The 17,898-nt window shown below is 45.2% G+C and overlaps 1 protein-coding gene across 14 annotated transcripts in view; it reads right to left on the bottom strand.

Moving 5' to 3' along the window:
- The window catches only part of RASSF4 (Ras association domain family member 4), a 683,776-nt gene that overhangs the window by 276,931 nt on the left and 388,947 nt on the right, over positions 1–17,898 (bottom strand). For all 14 annotated transcript variants that reach the window (XM_073596936.1, XM_073596950.1, XM_073596935.1 and 11 more), the window contains one exon: positions 217–292. In XM_073596936.1, coding sequence (XP_073453037.1) covers positions 217–292 — 76 coding nt within the window. The remainder of the gene's footprint in view (positions 1–216; positions 293–17,898) is intronic.

Here is a 17,898-nt window from a genome sequence, read left to right on the forward strand (position 1 = left end):
TAGAGATTAAAAGTTAAAAGTTAATTTAAATAATTTATTTTCCTATGGTATGGATTTGTGGAAGTATGGTGATTACTCTTTAAATCTTTTAGTAAATCAGTTTCTAAATGTGTTTAAAATAGCATTTAGTTATTTGGCAGGGTTTGCCCTTTAATATGCCTGCTTATGTGTATTAATGTCTGGGTAGGAAGTAATCTAAAATATTTATGCTCTTACCTCATGATGCCGTAGCTGGAAGTTTTTTCCTTCATGATAACAATTGTAGGTTCGTAGAAGTGACAATAGCTCTGACCTGATTAAAAGAAACACAAGATGACTATCACAAATGTGTTGCCAGTAACTGATCAATTGCAAATGATTTCAGGTTACAGGGGTACATAATAAAGTAAAAATGAAAAATGTAATCTAACAGACCAAAGCACAAATATGTTAGCTATCTACCATTCCTATGGAAAACAGTTTACAAAGTTTTCCAAAGTTTACACTATATGTGTCTATACTAAATGTCATATCTCCCCATAATTACCATCTAAAGCATACCTTTTCAAGCTTTATAACATGTAAGAAACCTTAAATCATTTTTGGGTCTCAGAGAACCACTGCAAAAACTGTTATATCCAGATTTCACAGTACAATAGCATTATCAGGGTTTCAAATATAATAATAAATAACTATCCTATTTAATTTGTTCATAAACTACCTGGAGGATGGGGTAAACAGTTCAATCTCTGTATTTGCAGATGATACTAAGCTAAGCAAGGGCAATAACTTCTCCGCAGGATGTGGAAAACTTGCAAGTAGATCTGAACAAATTAATGGGGTGGGGAACTACATGACAAGGTTTAACTACTCCAATACCGGGCACTTTGCCCCCTTCCTGCTCAGGACAATTTTCAGCTTTCAGCGCTTTTGCATGACAATCGCGCGGTCATGTAACATTGTACCCAAACTAAATTTTTATAATTCTCTTCCCACAAATAGAGCTTTCTTTTGGTGGTATTTGATTACCTCTGGGGTTTTTATTTTTGCTAAACAAACTAAAAAATACCAGCATTTTTCAAAAAAAAAAAAAAAGGAGGCACTGATGGACACTGATGAGTTGGCACAGATGGGAACGCATTGATATGTAGAGTTGATGGGCACTGATAGGCGGCACTGCAGCACTGATGGGCATCGATAGGCGGCACTAATATGCAGCACTAATAGGCAGCACTGATGGGCACTGACAGGTGGCACTGATAGGCAGCACTAATTGGCACCGATAGGCAGCACTGATTGACACTAATAGATGGCACTGATGGACAGCATTAATGATAAGGTACTGACAGGTTTTATTGATGGGCAATGATTGACACTGTGATAGGCACTGATTGGCATTGTGATGGTCACTGATTGGCACTGTTGTGGGCACAGACAGGCGTTTCTGATGGGGCACTGACTGGCAGCTGATGGGCACTGATTGGCAGGGTTTGTGGCACATCTGATGGGGCTGTGCTAATAATCAATGTGCTGATTATCAGCACAGACCCCCCCTCTGACAAGGAGAGTTGCTGATCGTTTCTAGCTGTCAGCATGAACCGAGGAAAGCCGTTTACCGGCACTTCCTGGTTCACGCTATGATCAGCTGTGATTGGTCATAGCTGATCATGTGGTAAGATGCCTCCGTCAAAGGTTCCTTACTACGATCGGAGATGCAGTGTGTCAGAGTGACACACAGCACCACTGATCGCCGCGCTGCAGGCTCCTGAAGACACGTGTCGGCATGTTATCCTGCTGGATGTCATATGACGCCCAGTCAGGAGAATCAAGGATGGAAAAGGACCTGGGGGTCCTAGTAGATGATAGGCTCAGCAATGGCATGCAGTGCCAAGCTGCTGCAAACAAAGCAAACAGAATATTGGCATGCATTAAAAAGGGGATTAACTCAAGAGATAAAGCGATAATTCTCCCACTCTACAAGACTCTGGCCCGTCCTCACCTGGAGTATGCTGTCCAGTTCTGGGCACCAGTCCTCAGGAAGGATGTGTTGGAAATGGAGCGAGTAGAAAGAAGGGCAACAAAACTAGTAAAGGGACTGGAGGACATTAGTTATGAAGAAAGGTTACGAGCACTGAACTTATTTTCTCTGGAGAGGAGACGCTTGAGAGGGGATATGATTTCAATTTACAAATACCATACTGGTGACCCCACAATAGGGATAAAACTTTTCTGAAAAAGGGAGTTTACTAAGAGACGTGGCCACCTATTAAAATTAGAAGAAAGGAGGTTTAACATGCATAGAGGGTTCTTTACTGTAAGAGCGGTAAGGATGGGAAATTCTCTTCCACAGGCAGTGGTTTTAGTAGGAAGCATTGGTGGTCTCAAAAAACTATTAGATAAGCACCTGAACGACCACAACATACAGGGATATACAATGTAATACTGACATATAATCATACACATAGGTTGGACTTGATGGACTTTTTTTAACCTCACCTGCTATGTAAGTATAGCTGCACACAGCTTTAGGACTTCCCAACAACATCAATGGACTGATTGTGTTCCAGACTTTCTCACTTGTTTTCTTTTAATGGTCTCCATTTACAAAGGAAAGCCCTGATACAATGTACCAATAGCTCAGTGCCCATTCCATTATAATAAAACTGGTGACAGAATGAGCAGACTTTAACTTATCTGTCCTGCTAGTGCCAAAGAAAAGTTTTAAAGTGATTCTAAAGGCAGAAGTTTTTTTTCTATCTTAATGCGTTCTATGCATTAAGATAAAAAACCTTCTTTGTGCAGCAGCCCCCTAATAAACTTACCTGAGTCCATCTTAATCCAGCAATGTTGCACAAGAGGTCTGTCTCTCCGGGACTTTCCTTCCTCATTGGCTGAGACAGCAGCGGGAGCTAATAGTGCAATCAAAGTCAGTGAGCCAACAAGAAGAGAGAGGGGGTGGGCCAGGCTGTGGCTCGGTGTCTGAATGGACACACAGAGCAGCGGCTCGGCTCTGGTGCCCCCATAGCAAGCTGCTTGCTGTGGGGGCACTCAGCAGGAGGGAGGGACCAGAAGCACCAGAGAGGGACCGGAGAAAAGCAGGATCCAGGCTACTCTGTGCAAAATCAATGCACAGAGCAGGTAAGTATGACATGTTTGTTATTTTTTAACAAAAAAACCCAAAAAAAACAAGACTTTAGTATCACTTTAAAGCTCCAGGCTTTATTACTTCATACAATTATCCCTGGAGGTAGTTTAAAGTATGTATATGCTTTGAGATACTGTTTAACTTTAAAGTGGCTGTGTTCTGTGGTGAGGGGCTACTGTAGCTCCTGACGTTACCAGAGGGCCGCATGTAATGTTTAGTACATTTAATGCTTAGAAAGGACTGTCAGAGATGACAGACTAGAAGAAATAGTCAGAGACTATGGACATGCTACAGGTTTCATTGGAGTCTAGAGACATTATACAGAAAACAGAGAGAGATTAGGACAATGTTACATGAGTTAAATGCTCTCATGTTTTACCAAGAAGGCATTCTAAGGAGCCTCATTTTCTAGTACCTTAAAGTGATACTAAAGTCTCGGGTTTTTTTTTGTTTGTTTAAAAATAACAAACATGTTATACTCACCTACTCTGTGAAATAGTTTTGCACAGAGCAGCCCAGATCCTCTTGGGTGTTTCTGGCCCCTCCCTCCTGCCGAGTGTCCCCACAGCAAGCAGCTTGCTATGGGGGCACCCGACCCAAGCCACTGCTCTGTGTTTCCATTTAGACACAGAGCTGCAGCCTGGACCCTCTCTCTCCTCATTGGCTCCATGACTTTGACACCAGCGGGAGCCAATGTTTTTGGAGCCTTTGCAGTCACTCTGCACATGCTCAGTTTGGTGTATATTGCTAGAGAGTTTTTTTTTTTCTTGGGAGGGTGCATGTGATCAGCACAGGGCCAATTAGCACTGTCCACAGAAAGGGTCAGGGGACCTGCAGCCCCATAGGACAGTCAGAGTAGAATGAAAACTCCTCCTACAAGCTTTAACCAGACACTGATAGAAGTCATAAGACTGCTATATACTGCTGATGAGAAAAGGTATTTCGCAGTTTATCGTTACTAAACTAATTGCATTTCCAAGTTCTGTGTACTGTAGGAGACCAGCTATAGTGAATGCATGGTCCCGGGTTTAATAACACTCTAAGCTGGAGTTTAGTCAGTAAGGTTTAGGGAAGCTGGGCTGTAGTCACCCTAAGCTCTAATTATTATTGTTTTGTGCTTGTTGGGTTTCCCCAAAGTTCTGACTATTGTTCACTTCTGCCTGTTTTTAGATAGTGTCCCTGGCAGATAGAGCAAGAAGAAACAATGGACTCAATTCACAAAATGTTATCTACTGCTTTAAGATCAGCAGTAAAATAGCCCATAGACCCTTCCCCTTTCTAAAGCACCTTGTCCTGTTGTTGATGAGGACTAGGGCCTCTTCCCCACAACCCTGGCTCCCTGGTTGTGGGGATGACGTATTGGAATCTGGAAGCCCCCTTTAACAAGTGGGCCCCCAGATCCCACCCATATGCATCTCTGCCCAGCCAATGAAAGCCTTAGACTCAAAAGCCGGCAGCCCAAAGATGTCAGGGGCCAGGCGGGGAGCTTGGGGATGCAGCATCACTGGAGACAAGGTTAGTATAGTTCCGCTTTTTGAACCTTTCTGCAATGACAAGGCTGTGTCTTCAGCTGATGTCTGTCTACATGCCTGTGTTAGCTGTTGATTGCTATGCTGTGCCTCACTGCTACTCAGCTTGTAGCTTGGCTTTATTGTAGGGAGCAGAGTTGCGCTAATTAGCATAAACAGAGACAGTATGAAAAGTCTACTTATACATTCATAGATGGAAAATACAATCCCCTTAATAAAGGAAAAGTATGGTCCTGCAAAGGGAAGGAAGTACAAAAGAGTCCTGCTCTGTGTTCCACTCGTGGATCTCAGTTCCGGTGATACAAACTCAGGCTGGTTCCAAAGAGTGACCTGACACCACAAAGACCACCACCAAAGATAAAAATGCCTGCTTACCAGCAGTACTGGGCCTTGCAAGGGGCCAGTAACTTCTGTGGCTGATTACCCCGCCAGGGGCTTGAATGGTATTCCACCCTACGATCAGCAGACCTGTAGGCAAATCTTCCCTTTTGCGATGTTCAGACAATCCCAACAGGGGGGAGATTTACTAAAACTGATGCACACAGAATCTGGTGTACAGTAGCTGTGCATAGTAACCAATCAATTTGTAAAACTGGCTATGAAGCCTTGCAGCTTAAGGGCTCATGCACACTGCAGCTCAAAGAAGCTCAAAGAAGTGGCTCCTACAGGCTTTTGAGCCCTTATTTTTTCTGCCTGGAAACTCCCCTCTATGTTAGCCAATGCGTCCATGCACACTATGGCTTTTTCGGGTGTTTACAGGCATATGCTCTTACAGGCAGAACCCCCCCACACCAAACTTGCGTTTTTGAGAGGAGCTTTCGAGCAGAAAAGATGCCTAAGTGCCCAAAAAACACGCAAAGACACAAAAAAAAAGCAAAAGAGCATAAAAAAGCTCAAAGAAGCTCAAAAATACAAAGACAAAAAAATAGGAAAAATTAGCTGAGGGAGGGTTTGTGAAAAAAAACGCTTATGCTCAAAAAAAAGCTCAAAGGAGCTCAAAGAACTCAAATAAGCTCAATAAAAATGTGTAAAATAGTCCAAAAAAGTACAAGCTTCTTCAAGCAGAAATAAAAGCTCATATGCCTGGAAAAGCAGCTTTTTTTTTGAGCTGCAGTGTGCATGAGCCCTAAGTGTCCCTGTAGCCAGACCACCATGTTTCCAGTGGCTTTGCTAGTGTCTCCCAGTGTGATCTCAGTACCTTTAGTGTTCCCAGTGCCACCCAGCCTTTTCCTCATTACCTCTCTGTGTGTTCCTCTCTGTAACCTGAATCCCATTGTCTTGAAGTGCCTTCCAGTGTGATCACAATACTGAATATCTGTTCACGGTAGCAGCCTGTGCAGGTGAGTCAGGGGGCCACATTCAGGGAGTAATCCATTGCAAAACCCAACTCCACCTTCAGGAACTCTGTTAAGGACAAGGCTGCTCCCTGGACGTTGCTCCTCGACTCTCTTAAGGGCTCCCACCTTCGCTGTAAATGCAGGTATACTGGGTCGTCCCCCCCCCCCCGGCCGCTGCCAAAAGGTATCCGGCCTATCCAAGACTACTTCTGCATTCCAACCATGTACAGCTCCTAACACCCTCTGGGACCTTTGTGCATTTCCATTTTTTTCCTTCTACATCCTCTCACCATTGTGTCCTTGTGAGACCAGCACCCCTGTGCTGCAAGTGACTTCTGCTAGTACTCCTACCTTTTTTTAAAAATTGAAAAACAAAGTCTGAGGACTGCCCCCTAACATGAAACATCTCCATCCCTATTACATAGCAGAGAAACAACAGTCGCCCCTGGGACTTTAAATGAGGTGTTCATGATGATCAAAAGGTGAACAAATATAGGAGTAAAAAAGTTTATTGAATGGTAACAACATCATCCAACATAGGAAATGAGCATGGGTGACAAATTCATAAAACAGCAACGTAGCATAATAATCCTTTAAACATAGCCATAATAATGTAATATCACAAGTAAAACGGATATACATGATACATCTCTAACCCAACGCGTTTCGCAAGCTTTCCCCGCTTCATCAGGGGCTGATGTGCATATCTGATGTCTGTAAAAACAGATAAAGTATATATTAGAGTATAGGTTATGATTGGACAAGAGCAGGAAGCCTGAACCGATCATTCTATACTTACTTGTCAGACAATAGGCTTCAGAGGCTGATCCCAAGCAGGGGTAGGCGGAGGGCATCTCCCCCAGGTGCTGAAGGGACGGAGACAACAGCAAGGAAGATCGAGGCCAGACACGGGGCAGGCATAGCAAAGATTGGGAAAAGAAAGTGTGGACCCAAACTTCTGCCATAGATCTTGCAGGGTGTGCTCACTGCATGGAATTTATGAGTATAGGTATGTATTTAAATCTGGGGTAGCTAGAATAGAAATGTCCTAAGAGTATGAGGTAATAGACATTGGTACATAGGATTCAAAAGTGTCCTTTTGACTAAGTCTGAGGTAACTAAAATAGCAGTATCATAAGAGTGTAAGATTATGTACTTGGTACAAGTTATCCAGAAGTGTCCTGCAGAGCATGGGGGGAGAGGGTATGAAGTGGAAGAAAGAGAAATAGGAAAGTAATGAAAAAGAAAAAAAAAAAAGAGGGAGAGGTAAGGAAGTGGAAAAATGCAACAAAATAAAATAAGAAGTGAGAACGAATGAGCTGGGGTATAAAGAAAAAACAGGGAAAAGGGGAGAGAATGAGAAAGATATGTATAGGATGTGGATAAAAAACACTGGGTGTGCGTGTAGGAATAAATACACAGGTGAAATTAAGTATATGGGTATTGAAAGTGTATCAGAATGCCTACCGGTAGGCATTTATTACATTATTATGGCTATCAGGGGCGGACTGACCATTCGGTCACTCGGTCACCGACCGAGGGCCCGACGTCAGGAGGGGCCCCATGAGCGGCTCAGTCAGCAGCGGAAAAAAGCCGCCCGCCGCACCGCACGAAAACCCGTCCTCCTGGATTATTACTGCTCCCAGCGCAGCGGCCAGCCTGCTGCCCGAGCAGACCTCGGCTTAGGCTGAGAGAGGCTCTGTCAGCAGGGAGGGGCGGGGCAGGGAGCTCCACTGACGCTCTGACCCTGCCCTGCCCCGCCCCTCCTCATGTAGTCTGAGTCTGTTCCTAATTAGAGCGTCTCTCCTGCACTTCTGAGAGCTCCGCTCTGGACCACAAAGATCACCGCCCCTACCGACGAAAGCTCCGCCCCCTACCGACGAAAGCTCCTCCCCTACTGATGAAAGCTCCGCCCCCTACCGACGAAAGCTCCGCCCCTGGACCTTTGAGAGCGGGAGGTGAGCCCGACTGGTCAGGTAGGTCCTTCTGCCTACCGTATAAACACAGCCTGTAGACCCCTTTTTTTTCCCTAATCCATCCCTGGAAATGTTGTTTACCCCCCTGTATAGCTGTGCATTGCTGAAAGTTTAAATTTTAAAACTGGCTACCTGGTTATCTCCTGTAGTCACATTCGCAGTCTGGTCATTTCCTGTAGTCGCATTCGCAGTCTGGTCATTTCCTGTAGTCACATCCCCAGTCTCTGGTTATTTCCTGTAGTCGCATTCGCAATCTGCTTATCTCCTGTAGTAGCATTTGCAGTCTCTGGTTATTTCCTGTAGTCGCATTCGCAGTCTGGTCATCTCCTATAGTCGCATTCGCAGTCTGGTTATTTCCTGTAGTCACATTCGCAGTCTGGTCATCTCCTGTAGTCACATTCGCAGTCTCTGGTTATTTCCTGTAGTCGCATTCGCAGTCTGGTCATCTCCTATAGTCGCATCCCCAGTCTCTGGTTATTTCCTGTAGTCGCATCCCCAGTCTCTGGTTATTTCCTGTAGTCGCATTCGCAATCTGCTTATCTCCTGTAGTCGCATTTGCAGTCTCTGGTTATTTCCTGTAGTCGCATTCGCAGTCTGGTCATCTCCTATAGTCGCATTCGCAGTCTGGTTATTTCCTGTGGTCACATTCACAGTCTGGTTATTTCCTGTAGTCGCATTCGCAGTCTGGTTATCTCCTATAGTCGCATCCCCAGTCTCTGGTTATTTCCTGTAGTCGCATCCCCAGTCTCTGGTTATTTCCTGTAGTCGCATTCGCAATCTGCTTATCTCCTGTAGTCGCATTTGCAGTCTCTGGTTATTTCCTGTAGTCGCATTCGCAGTCTGGTTATTTCCTGTGGTCACATTCACAGTCTGGTTATTTCCTGTAGTCGCATTCGCAGTCTGGTTATCTCCTGTAGTCGCATTCGCAGTCTCTGGTTATCTCCTATAGTCGCATTCGCAGTCTGTTTATTTCCTGTAGTCGTATTCGCAGTCTGGTCATCTCCTGTAGTCGCATCCCCAGTCTCCTGGTCATCTCCTATAGTCGCATTCGCAGTCTGGTTATTTCCTGTAGTCGCATCCCCAGTCTCTGGTTATTTCCTGTAGTCGCATCCCCAGTCTCTGGTTATTTCCTGTAGTCGCATTCGCAATCTGCTTATCTCCTGTAGTCGCATTTGCAGTCTGGTTATTTCCTGTAGTCACATTCACAGTCTGGTTATTTCCTGTAGTCGCATTCGCAGTCTCTGGTTATCTCCTGTAGTCGCATTCGCAGTCTCTGGTTATCTCCTATAGTCGCATTCGCAGTCTGGTTATTTCCTGTAGTCGCATTCGCAGTCTGGTTATCTCCTGTAGTCGCATCCCCAGTCTCTGGTCATCTCCTATAGTCGCATTCGCAGTCTGGTTATTTCCTGTAGTCACATTCGCAGTCTGGTTATTTCCTGTAGTTGCATTCACAGTCTCTGGTTATTTCCTGTAGTCACATTCGCAGTCTGGTCATCTCCTGTAGTCGCATCCCCAGTCTCTGGTAATCTCCTGTAGTCGCATCCCCAGTCTCTGGTCATCTCCTGTAGTCGCATCCCCAGTCTCTGGTCATCTCCTGTAGTCACATTCGCAGTCTCTGGTTATCTCCTGTAGTCGCATCCCCAGTCTCTGGTTATTTCCTGTAGTCGCATTCGCAGTCTGGTTATTTCCTGTAGTCGCATTCGCAGTCTGGTTATTTCCTGTAGTCGCATCCCCAGTCTCTGGTCATCTCCTGTAGTCGCATCCCCAGTCTTTGGTCATCTCCTGTAGCCGCATCCCCAGTCTCTGGTCATCTCCTGTAGTCGCATCCCCAGTCTCTGGTCATCTCCTGTAGTCGCATTCGCAGTCTCTGGTCATCTCCTGTAGTCGCATCCCCAGTCTCTGGTTATTTCCTGTAGTCGCATTCACAGTCTGGTTATCTCCTGTAGTCGCATCCCCAGTCTCTGGTCATCTCCTGTAGTCGCATTTGCAGTCTCTGGTTATCTCCTGTAGTCGCATCCCCAGTCTCTGGTTATTTCCTGTAGTCGCATTCGCAGTCTCTGGTTATTTCCTGTAGTCGCATTCGCAGCCTCGGGTTATCTCCTGTAGTCGCATCCCCAGTCTGGTTATCTCCTGTAGTCGCATCCCTAGTCTCTGGTTATCTCCTGTAGTCGCATCCCTAGTCTCTGGTTATCTCCTGTAGTCGCATCCCTAGTCTCTGGTTATCTCCTGTAGTCGCATTCACAGTCTGGTTATTTCCTGTAGTCACATTCGCAGTCTGGTTATTTTCTGTAGTCACATTCGCAGTCTCTGGTTATCTCCTGTAGTCGCATTCGCAGTCTGGTTATTTCCTGTAGTCGCATCCTCAGTCTCTGGTGTATCTCCTGTAGTCGCATTCGCAGTCTCTGGTCATCTCCTGTAGTCGCATCCCCAGTCTCTGGTCATCTCCTGTAGTCGCATTCGCAGTCTCTGGTTATCTCCTGTAGTCGCATTCGCAGTCTCTGGTTATCTCTTGTAGTCGCATCCCCAGTCTCTGGTTATCTCCTGTAGTCGCATCCCTAGTCTCTGGTTATCTCCTGTAGTCGCATTCACAGTCTGGTTATCTCCTGTAGTCACATTCGCAGTCTGGTTATTTTCTGTAGTCACATTCGCAGTCTCTGGTTATCTCCTGTAGTCGCATTCGCAGTCTGGTTATTTCCTGTAGTCGCATCCTCAGTCTCTGGTCATCTCCTGTAGTCGCATTCGCAGTCTCTGGTCATCTCCTGTAGTCGCATCCCCAGTCTCTGGTCATCTCCTGTAGTCGCACTCGCAGTCTGGTTATTTCCTGTAGTCGCATTCGCAGTCTCTGGTTATTTCCTGTAGTCGCATTCGCAGCCTCGGGTTATCTCCGGTAGTCACATCCCCAGTCTGGTTATCTCCTGTAGTCGCATCCCTAGTCTCTGGTTATCTCCTGTAGTCGCATCCCTAGTCTCTGGTTATCTCCTATAGTCGCATTCGCAGTCTGGTTATCTCCTGTAGTCGCATCCGTAGTCTCTGGTTATCTCCTGTAGTCGCATTCGCAGTCTGGTTATTTCCTGTAGTTGCATTCGCAGTCTTTGGTCATCTCCTGTAGTCATTTATATCTATGGCTATGCATAGTTATTGAATCCATATTAAGCACTATATTTGATTGGCTGTTTGCTTCTGCTTAGGCCTGGCAAATACGCACAATCGCACATGATGATGACTTCATCATCATGTGCTTGATTGTGATTGTGCGTGTGTGCCAAGCAGAAGCAGCCAATCAAATATAGTGCTCAATATGGATTAAATAAATAGTGAGAAGAATGTTCCTTACATTGGCGATCAGTGGGAAGAATGTTCCTTACATTGGTGGTCAGTGAGAAGAATGTTCCTTACATTGGTGGTCAGTGAGAAGATCGTTCCTTACATTGGTGGTCAGTGAGAAGAATGTTCCTTACATTGGTGGTCAGTGAGAAGAACGTTCCTTACATTGGTGGTCAGTGAGAAGAATGCTCCTTACATTGGTGGCCAATGAAGAATGTTCCTTACATTGGTGGTCAGTGAGAAGAACGTTCCTTACATTGGTGGTCAGTGGGAAGAATGTTCCTTACATTGGTGGCCAATGAAGAATGTTCCTTACCAGGTTCGGGGCCACTCTGTGCGAAACGAGCTGCACAGTGAAGGTAAGTATGATATGTTTGTTATTTAAAAAAAAAAAAAAAAACGAGCCTTTACAATCACTTTGATTTTGGAAAGGTACCTGTTGTTGCACTTTCTTTAATGTAATTCTGTGACGAACGCATGTAGTGTGGGCAGTGCAAAATGTAGGTGGGGATTTGTGTGGGTGTGGCTTGAGTGTGGGTGGGAACACATGAGCGGGGACAGGGGGCCCCAGGATCTCCTATTGCCCGGGGGCCCCATGAGTTGTCAGTCCGCCCCTGATGGCTATGTTTAAAGGATTATTATGCTACATTGCTGCTGTTTTAGGAATTTGTCACCCATGCTCATGTCGTACTGTATGTTGGATGATGTTACCATTCAATAAACTTTTTTAGTCCTATATTTGTTCACCTTTTGATCATCATGAACACCTCATTTAAAGTCCCAGGGGCGACTGTTGTTTCTCTCTATGTAATAGGGATGGAGGTGTTTCATGTTAGGGGGCAGTCCAAATTTAACCCAGGTGGAAGACACCTAAATGCTCTTGTCTGTCGCTGCACCCAGATCTTGACGGTCAACATTGTTATTTTTACTATAGATCCACAATAGACATGCCTGTTTATCTAAAACTTCTGTGCTTGCAGGCCTGGCTCCTTTGCACTGTTCCCTCGCTCTGGGGATGGTGGTTCGTTTATCCTCCGGGAGCTGCGATGCACAAATGGGGAGTGTTTCTCCCCTGCTGTCTCCGTCTCTCTGTTTCCTCGGATGGGCGGAGCCATCAGTGCATCGGCGTCATGTTTTTCCACGCCCAACGGGGGATGTCCGCACTTTTGCGGTATCCCCACCTGTCGGGCGCAGTGTGTCATTTGGCGGTGGGTGGGGATCGCGATTGCGTGCCGCCGTGCTTGGCGGGAGCATTGCGGTTCCACCCCTCTACCGCCAGATGCATGACGTTAGGGGCGGAGGCTGCGGCAGACGTCCGGGTATTTAGGCAGGGGTTTTGGCATGGCAAACTTTCTTTCCATTGTGTCCCTTCAACACACAGGCGGGAGGTTCAACTACACCGGTAGGCATTCTGATACACTTTCAATACCCATATACTTCATTTCACCATGTATTTATTCCTACAAGCACACCCTGTGTTTTTTATCCACATCCTATACATATCTTTCTCATTCTCTCCTCTTTTCCCTGTTTTTTCGTCATACCCGAGCTTACTCGTTCTCACTTCTTATTTTATTTTGTTGCATTTTTCTACTTACCTCTCCCTCTTTTCTTTTTCATTACTTTCCTATTTTTCTTTCTTCCACTCCACTTCATACCCTCTCCCCCATGCTCTGCAGGACACTTCTGGATACCTTGTACCAAGTACATAATCTTACACTCTTATGATACTGCTATTTTAGTTACCTCAAACTTAGTTTGTAGGACACTTTTGAATCCTATGTACCAATGTCTATTACTTCATACTCTTAGGACATTTCTATTCTAGCTACCCCAGATTTACATACATACCTATACTCATATATTCCATACAGTGAGCACGCCCTGCAAGATGGGAAAAGTTTGGGTCCACACTTTTTTTCCCAACCTTTGCCATGCCTGCCCCACGTCTGGCCTTGGTCCGCCTTGCTGTGGTCTCAGTCCCTTCAGCACCCGGGGGAGATGCCCTCCGCCTACCCCGGCTTGGGATCAGTCTCTGAAGCCTATTGTCTGACAAGTAAGTATGGGATGATCGGTTCAGGCTTCCTGCTCTTGTCCAATCATAACCTATACTTTAATATATACCTTATCTGTTTTTTATAGACATCAGAAATGCACATCAGCCCCTGATGAAGCGAGGCAAGCTTACGAAACACGTTGGGTTAGAGATGTATCATGTGTATCTGTATTACTTGTGATATTACATTATTATGGCTATGTTTAAAGGACTATTATGCTACATTGCTGTTTTAAGAATTTGTCACCCATGCTCATGTCCTATGTTGGATGATGTTGTTACTATTAAATAAACTTTTTACTCTTATATTTGTTCACCTTTTGAGCATCATGAACACCTCATTTAAAGTCCCAGGGGCGACTGTTGTTTCTCTCCTACCTTCTTGTAAGCCCAGCATTCCAGTGCTGAAAGATACTCTTGCACTTTGAAACTTCTCCTTCATTAGGAACACTTTATTGATTAGGATCCATGATCACATTTTAGGACACAGTGATTCAAATTATATCTTAATAGAGGAGTATGGGGTTTGTTTAAAAAAAAAAAAAAAAAATCATGTAGGCAGATGCAGCATCGGTCCGATACTGCAACTGTCCCCTGCTGCTTCTGTAAAGTCGGAATTAAGAGCCTGAACTGGCTGAGTGACATCAGCAGACAGTGTGCTTTAGCCCTCTGATGGCTCACAACAGGTCACAGGAGTCTAGAATGAACTGCACTCCTATGATCCAAATAAGTACAGCCAAAAAAGCTTTGGTCATACTTCTCCTTTAACAATATTTGGTTATTATGGCTGGAATTTCCCTATTTTTCACAAATGCTGATACCACGATCATAACATGGTTATCAATTAATTATACCTATAATAAGATGATGTATTATGGACTTTTGGACTTTTCTCATACACAGTGCAGTATATACTATTTTTAAAGGGCTATTGCCCTATTTTTCATTACTGTTTGCATTATGTGTGAACACATTGGGGGGATTTACTAAAACTTGTGCACATACAGTCTGATGAAGCTGCGCATTGTAACAACTTCTACTTTTAAGCCCAGATTCACACTGCTGTGGGTTAAAAATTGTACGAGTTCAGCTGAACTAGCACGATTTCAAACCGGCAATGCAGTCCAACTTTGGGGGCGATCTGACAGACATCTGTGCGGGTTTCTGCACAGTTGTCTATTCAAATCACCCCCAAAGTCGCCAAAAGTAGTACAGGAACTACTTTTGGGAATCGGTGCAGCGCTGCAAAGTCGGCGTCGCACAGATTCGGATTATGTCATTGCCGGCAATAGCCGCCGATTTGGCATGCAATTTGACATGTCGAATCACATGCCAAATCAGCCCGATGTGAACGTGGGCTTATTGTCAAAGCTTAATTGAACAAGCTGAAGTCAGAAGCAGATTGGTCTTCAGCAATGCTTTGATCAGTAACAGTCCTGACATATATATAAGTTCATTATTTGAAATAATAGGCAATCATTTCCTTATCACAGCATATTCTAACTAGCTACATGCTCAGTGTCCATGACAGGTTACCGTCCATTAACTTTACTTCCAATGGGCTACATCTGCCGGCAACATTCAGTTCCACACAGTCCTGGTCCCAATACAGCTTTCTGAGGTGTTCCCAATTAACAAAGGACTTTGTGCTAAGAATAGAGTAGCTTCAGCAAAGCGTCCTTTGACTCCACAACTGCACATTTGTAATCCACAGAAATGATATTGGTATTTTCCTGCAACGGTTACCAGTAATATCCGTGATCAGTTAGGATCAAGGTTTCTCCCTTGGTGTCTACCCTCGTGACAAAACGTTTTATGGCACCTTTATCCGGTCTGCGAATAACCACACTATCCACGTTGATCTTCAGGCCGTAGCCCCAGGTGTCTACTACAGAATGGTATTTGGCAGCCACCTTAGGTGACAACTTAGGAAAATCCAGGTGGAGAGGAATATGTAGAAAACTGCGTACAGCCTCATCCACCCACTGAGCCTCTTTGTCGAAGATCTCATCTTCAAGATGAGCTGGTATGTATGGATACAAGTATCTGTATTCAGACGCTACCTTCTTTATTATAATGTGCTATATTTTGGACACCAGAGGCAGGTTCTTAGGGTTTCCGTACCCAGGTAGAACACATGCATCTAGGGCATGCAGGACTGAACACCCAGCAACCATCTCAGGCTTACGATCCGCTTTGGAACTTGGCTTGGGCGTGATAGGGCGTGCTGTGGGAACCCATTGATTCTCTTGATCCTCCTCACAGGACCTGAGAATGCTAATCAGTGATGCTGCACTGGCTGACAGCATAATCTGTACATTTGCAGTAGTGGTAGCAGTTACTTCATCCTCCTGCACATTACTAGTTAACTCGTCATCACTTCCTCCCCATTTTCCTGAGTAGGACAGGGTGTCCGAGAAGAGTTCTGACAGACCATCGGACAGGATGTCCAAATCCGAGATGGTCGAGCACTCTTCGGCCGGGATGTGGTTGCGCTTGGCTTTTGCCTTGACTAGCGCCCCCATGACATCCCCTCTCACGGCCACCGTTATCACTTTCCCTACAGGCACACCACTCTCACTTCTCACTGGCTTACCCGGCCTCAATATTTTTCTCTCGGGTGGCTCAGACATCAGTGCGGGTAGTTGGGCCCGACCTCAGCCTTTAGTAACAATTGGTGTGCTGGGTCCTGGGGTAGTCGATGAGACAGGGGTAAAAGCTTCCTGCATGACTTGGGTGACAGCCAATGATTTTAGGGCATCATTCTCCGAAGGGACAGCAACATTCTTTTCCCAATCCACTTGTAGGATCCGTGGGTGTAGGGTTGGAGGGACAACCTCAAACAGATGCTCTCCACAACATCCGTGAAATAAAATGGGATAAATTGGAATTGCGCTAAAAAGAAACTAATAACCGTGTGGGTGAGCACCAATCTGCATTATATCTCTATATGTAAATTATGCAAATGGACAAAGTGAGACAAAAAATAACAAAGTAGCAATTCACCAAATATATAATAACTTGATGTAAAATAATAAATTTAGTAAACATAAGTCCATGTATATAAAAACCGAATCACCAATGTGATAAGTGAAAAAAGTCCATAAAAAGTGTAATTCCTGCTAAATGTAGACAAGAGTGCTCGATCCACCACCACAGGTAAACAGATGTCCGCTTACCAGAGACTCATGATCCCCCACTACAGAGGATCAGAGAAAGCTTGAAGGGATAATATCCGGATCACAGCCGAAAAACCAGGGGCCTTGGAATGTATTGCCACAACCGGGATCTTGTTACCATGGTGATGATGCTCAAGCTGGTACGTGTTAGGACACCAACCCGCAATAGGATGGATGCACCATGTAAAATTAAAAAGCTCCAATAGTGTAAAATCATTAACCTTTATTTAAAATAAATATAACAATAGTTGCACTCACATGATGGTAGTACTGAGTAAGCGCCTAAAAAGTGTCTGGAGTGCTGGCCGGTAAGCTCACAGACCAACCCGTCCTGCTGGTAACCGCAACAGCGATGAGAGGTGACGCAAGCGTGTCGCTCCGCCCTTTGCGACGTTTCGTAATAGAGTTACGTTGTCCAGTTCCTCTCCACAACATCCACAGACGATCCAAGGCCTCAACTGCGTACTCCCACCAGAGAACTTTCCGCAAATCAGTCCTAGGGACTCGTAGCCCTCAGCTATATACAAGGCATGCTGGCCATTTGGTGCATACCGCACTCCAGTATCAGTCAGGACAGGTTTTCTGACACCCGGAGCGTACTTTCCCCACTCCGCCATCTCACTCATGAACTGCACCATCTCCTTCACTAACCCACAATCGGACACACGTGGCAGCACTTCCTTATCCTCCTCTGCAGAGCCTGGACTCCCCCCCTCTCAAAGAATTGGTGCAAAGGTTCTTTGGGAACTGTGGCGCCCGCCTTCTGTATGCTGCGGCGTGCCAAAACGGTAATGGAGTCCATTTTGGAGTCTGTATTAAGCCTCACAGTGCTGGCAGGAAGTGTCAAAAGACCAGGCTAATCCTCCCCCCCCCCCGAGCAATAAGACTTGGTGGTTCTTCCCCACATTAATAGTACAAACGACAACACAGTCTATAAGAACGGTAAATGTTAATTGCTATCTTCCCATGGAGCCGGACGAAATCCCGATGAAGCTGAAGTCGGTTACTATGGGTGACTGCTGCAAGGACATTGCCTTAGCCCCATGTTGGGCGCCAAATGTAGCAAGGTCTCTGGCATTGTCCTGTCTAATGAGGATTTTTCAGGCCAAAGATACTGTAGCTGACACCCTTCTGTATGTGGTCGGTTGTGAGGCATGGTGGGTGCAAGATGGACAAAGTTATTGGGTGCCAGTCACTTCTTGGATGTAAAATAGGTTTTATTTCTCTTAAAAGTCCTTAATGTATTTTTGGGGGAAAGAGGCAGGACACCCTTAAATAGTTGCAAATTCAATTGGTAGACTCCAAGACTTCAATAAGAGAACAGCTGTGCAGGGAAAGACCCCAGCAAGAAGCCACATCTGCACTTGCAGGAT

The sequence above is a fragment of the Aquarana catesbeiana genome, linkage group LG08 (genome assembly GCF_042186555.1).
Source record: "Aquarana catesbeiana isolate 2022-GZ linkage group LG08, ASM4218655v1, whole genome shotgun sequence".
NCBI lineage: Eukaryota > Metazoa > Chordata > Amphibia > Anura > Ranidae > Aquarana > Aquarana catesbeiana.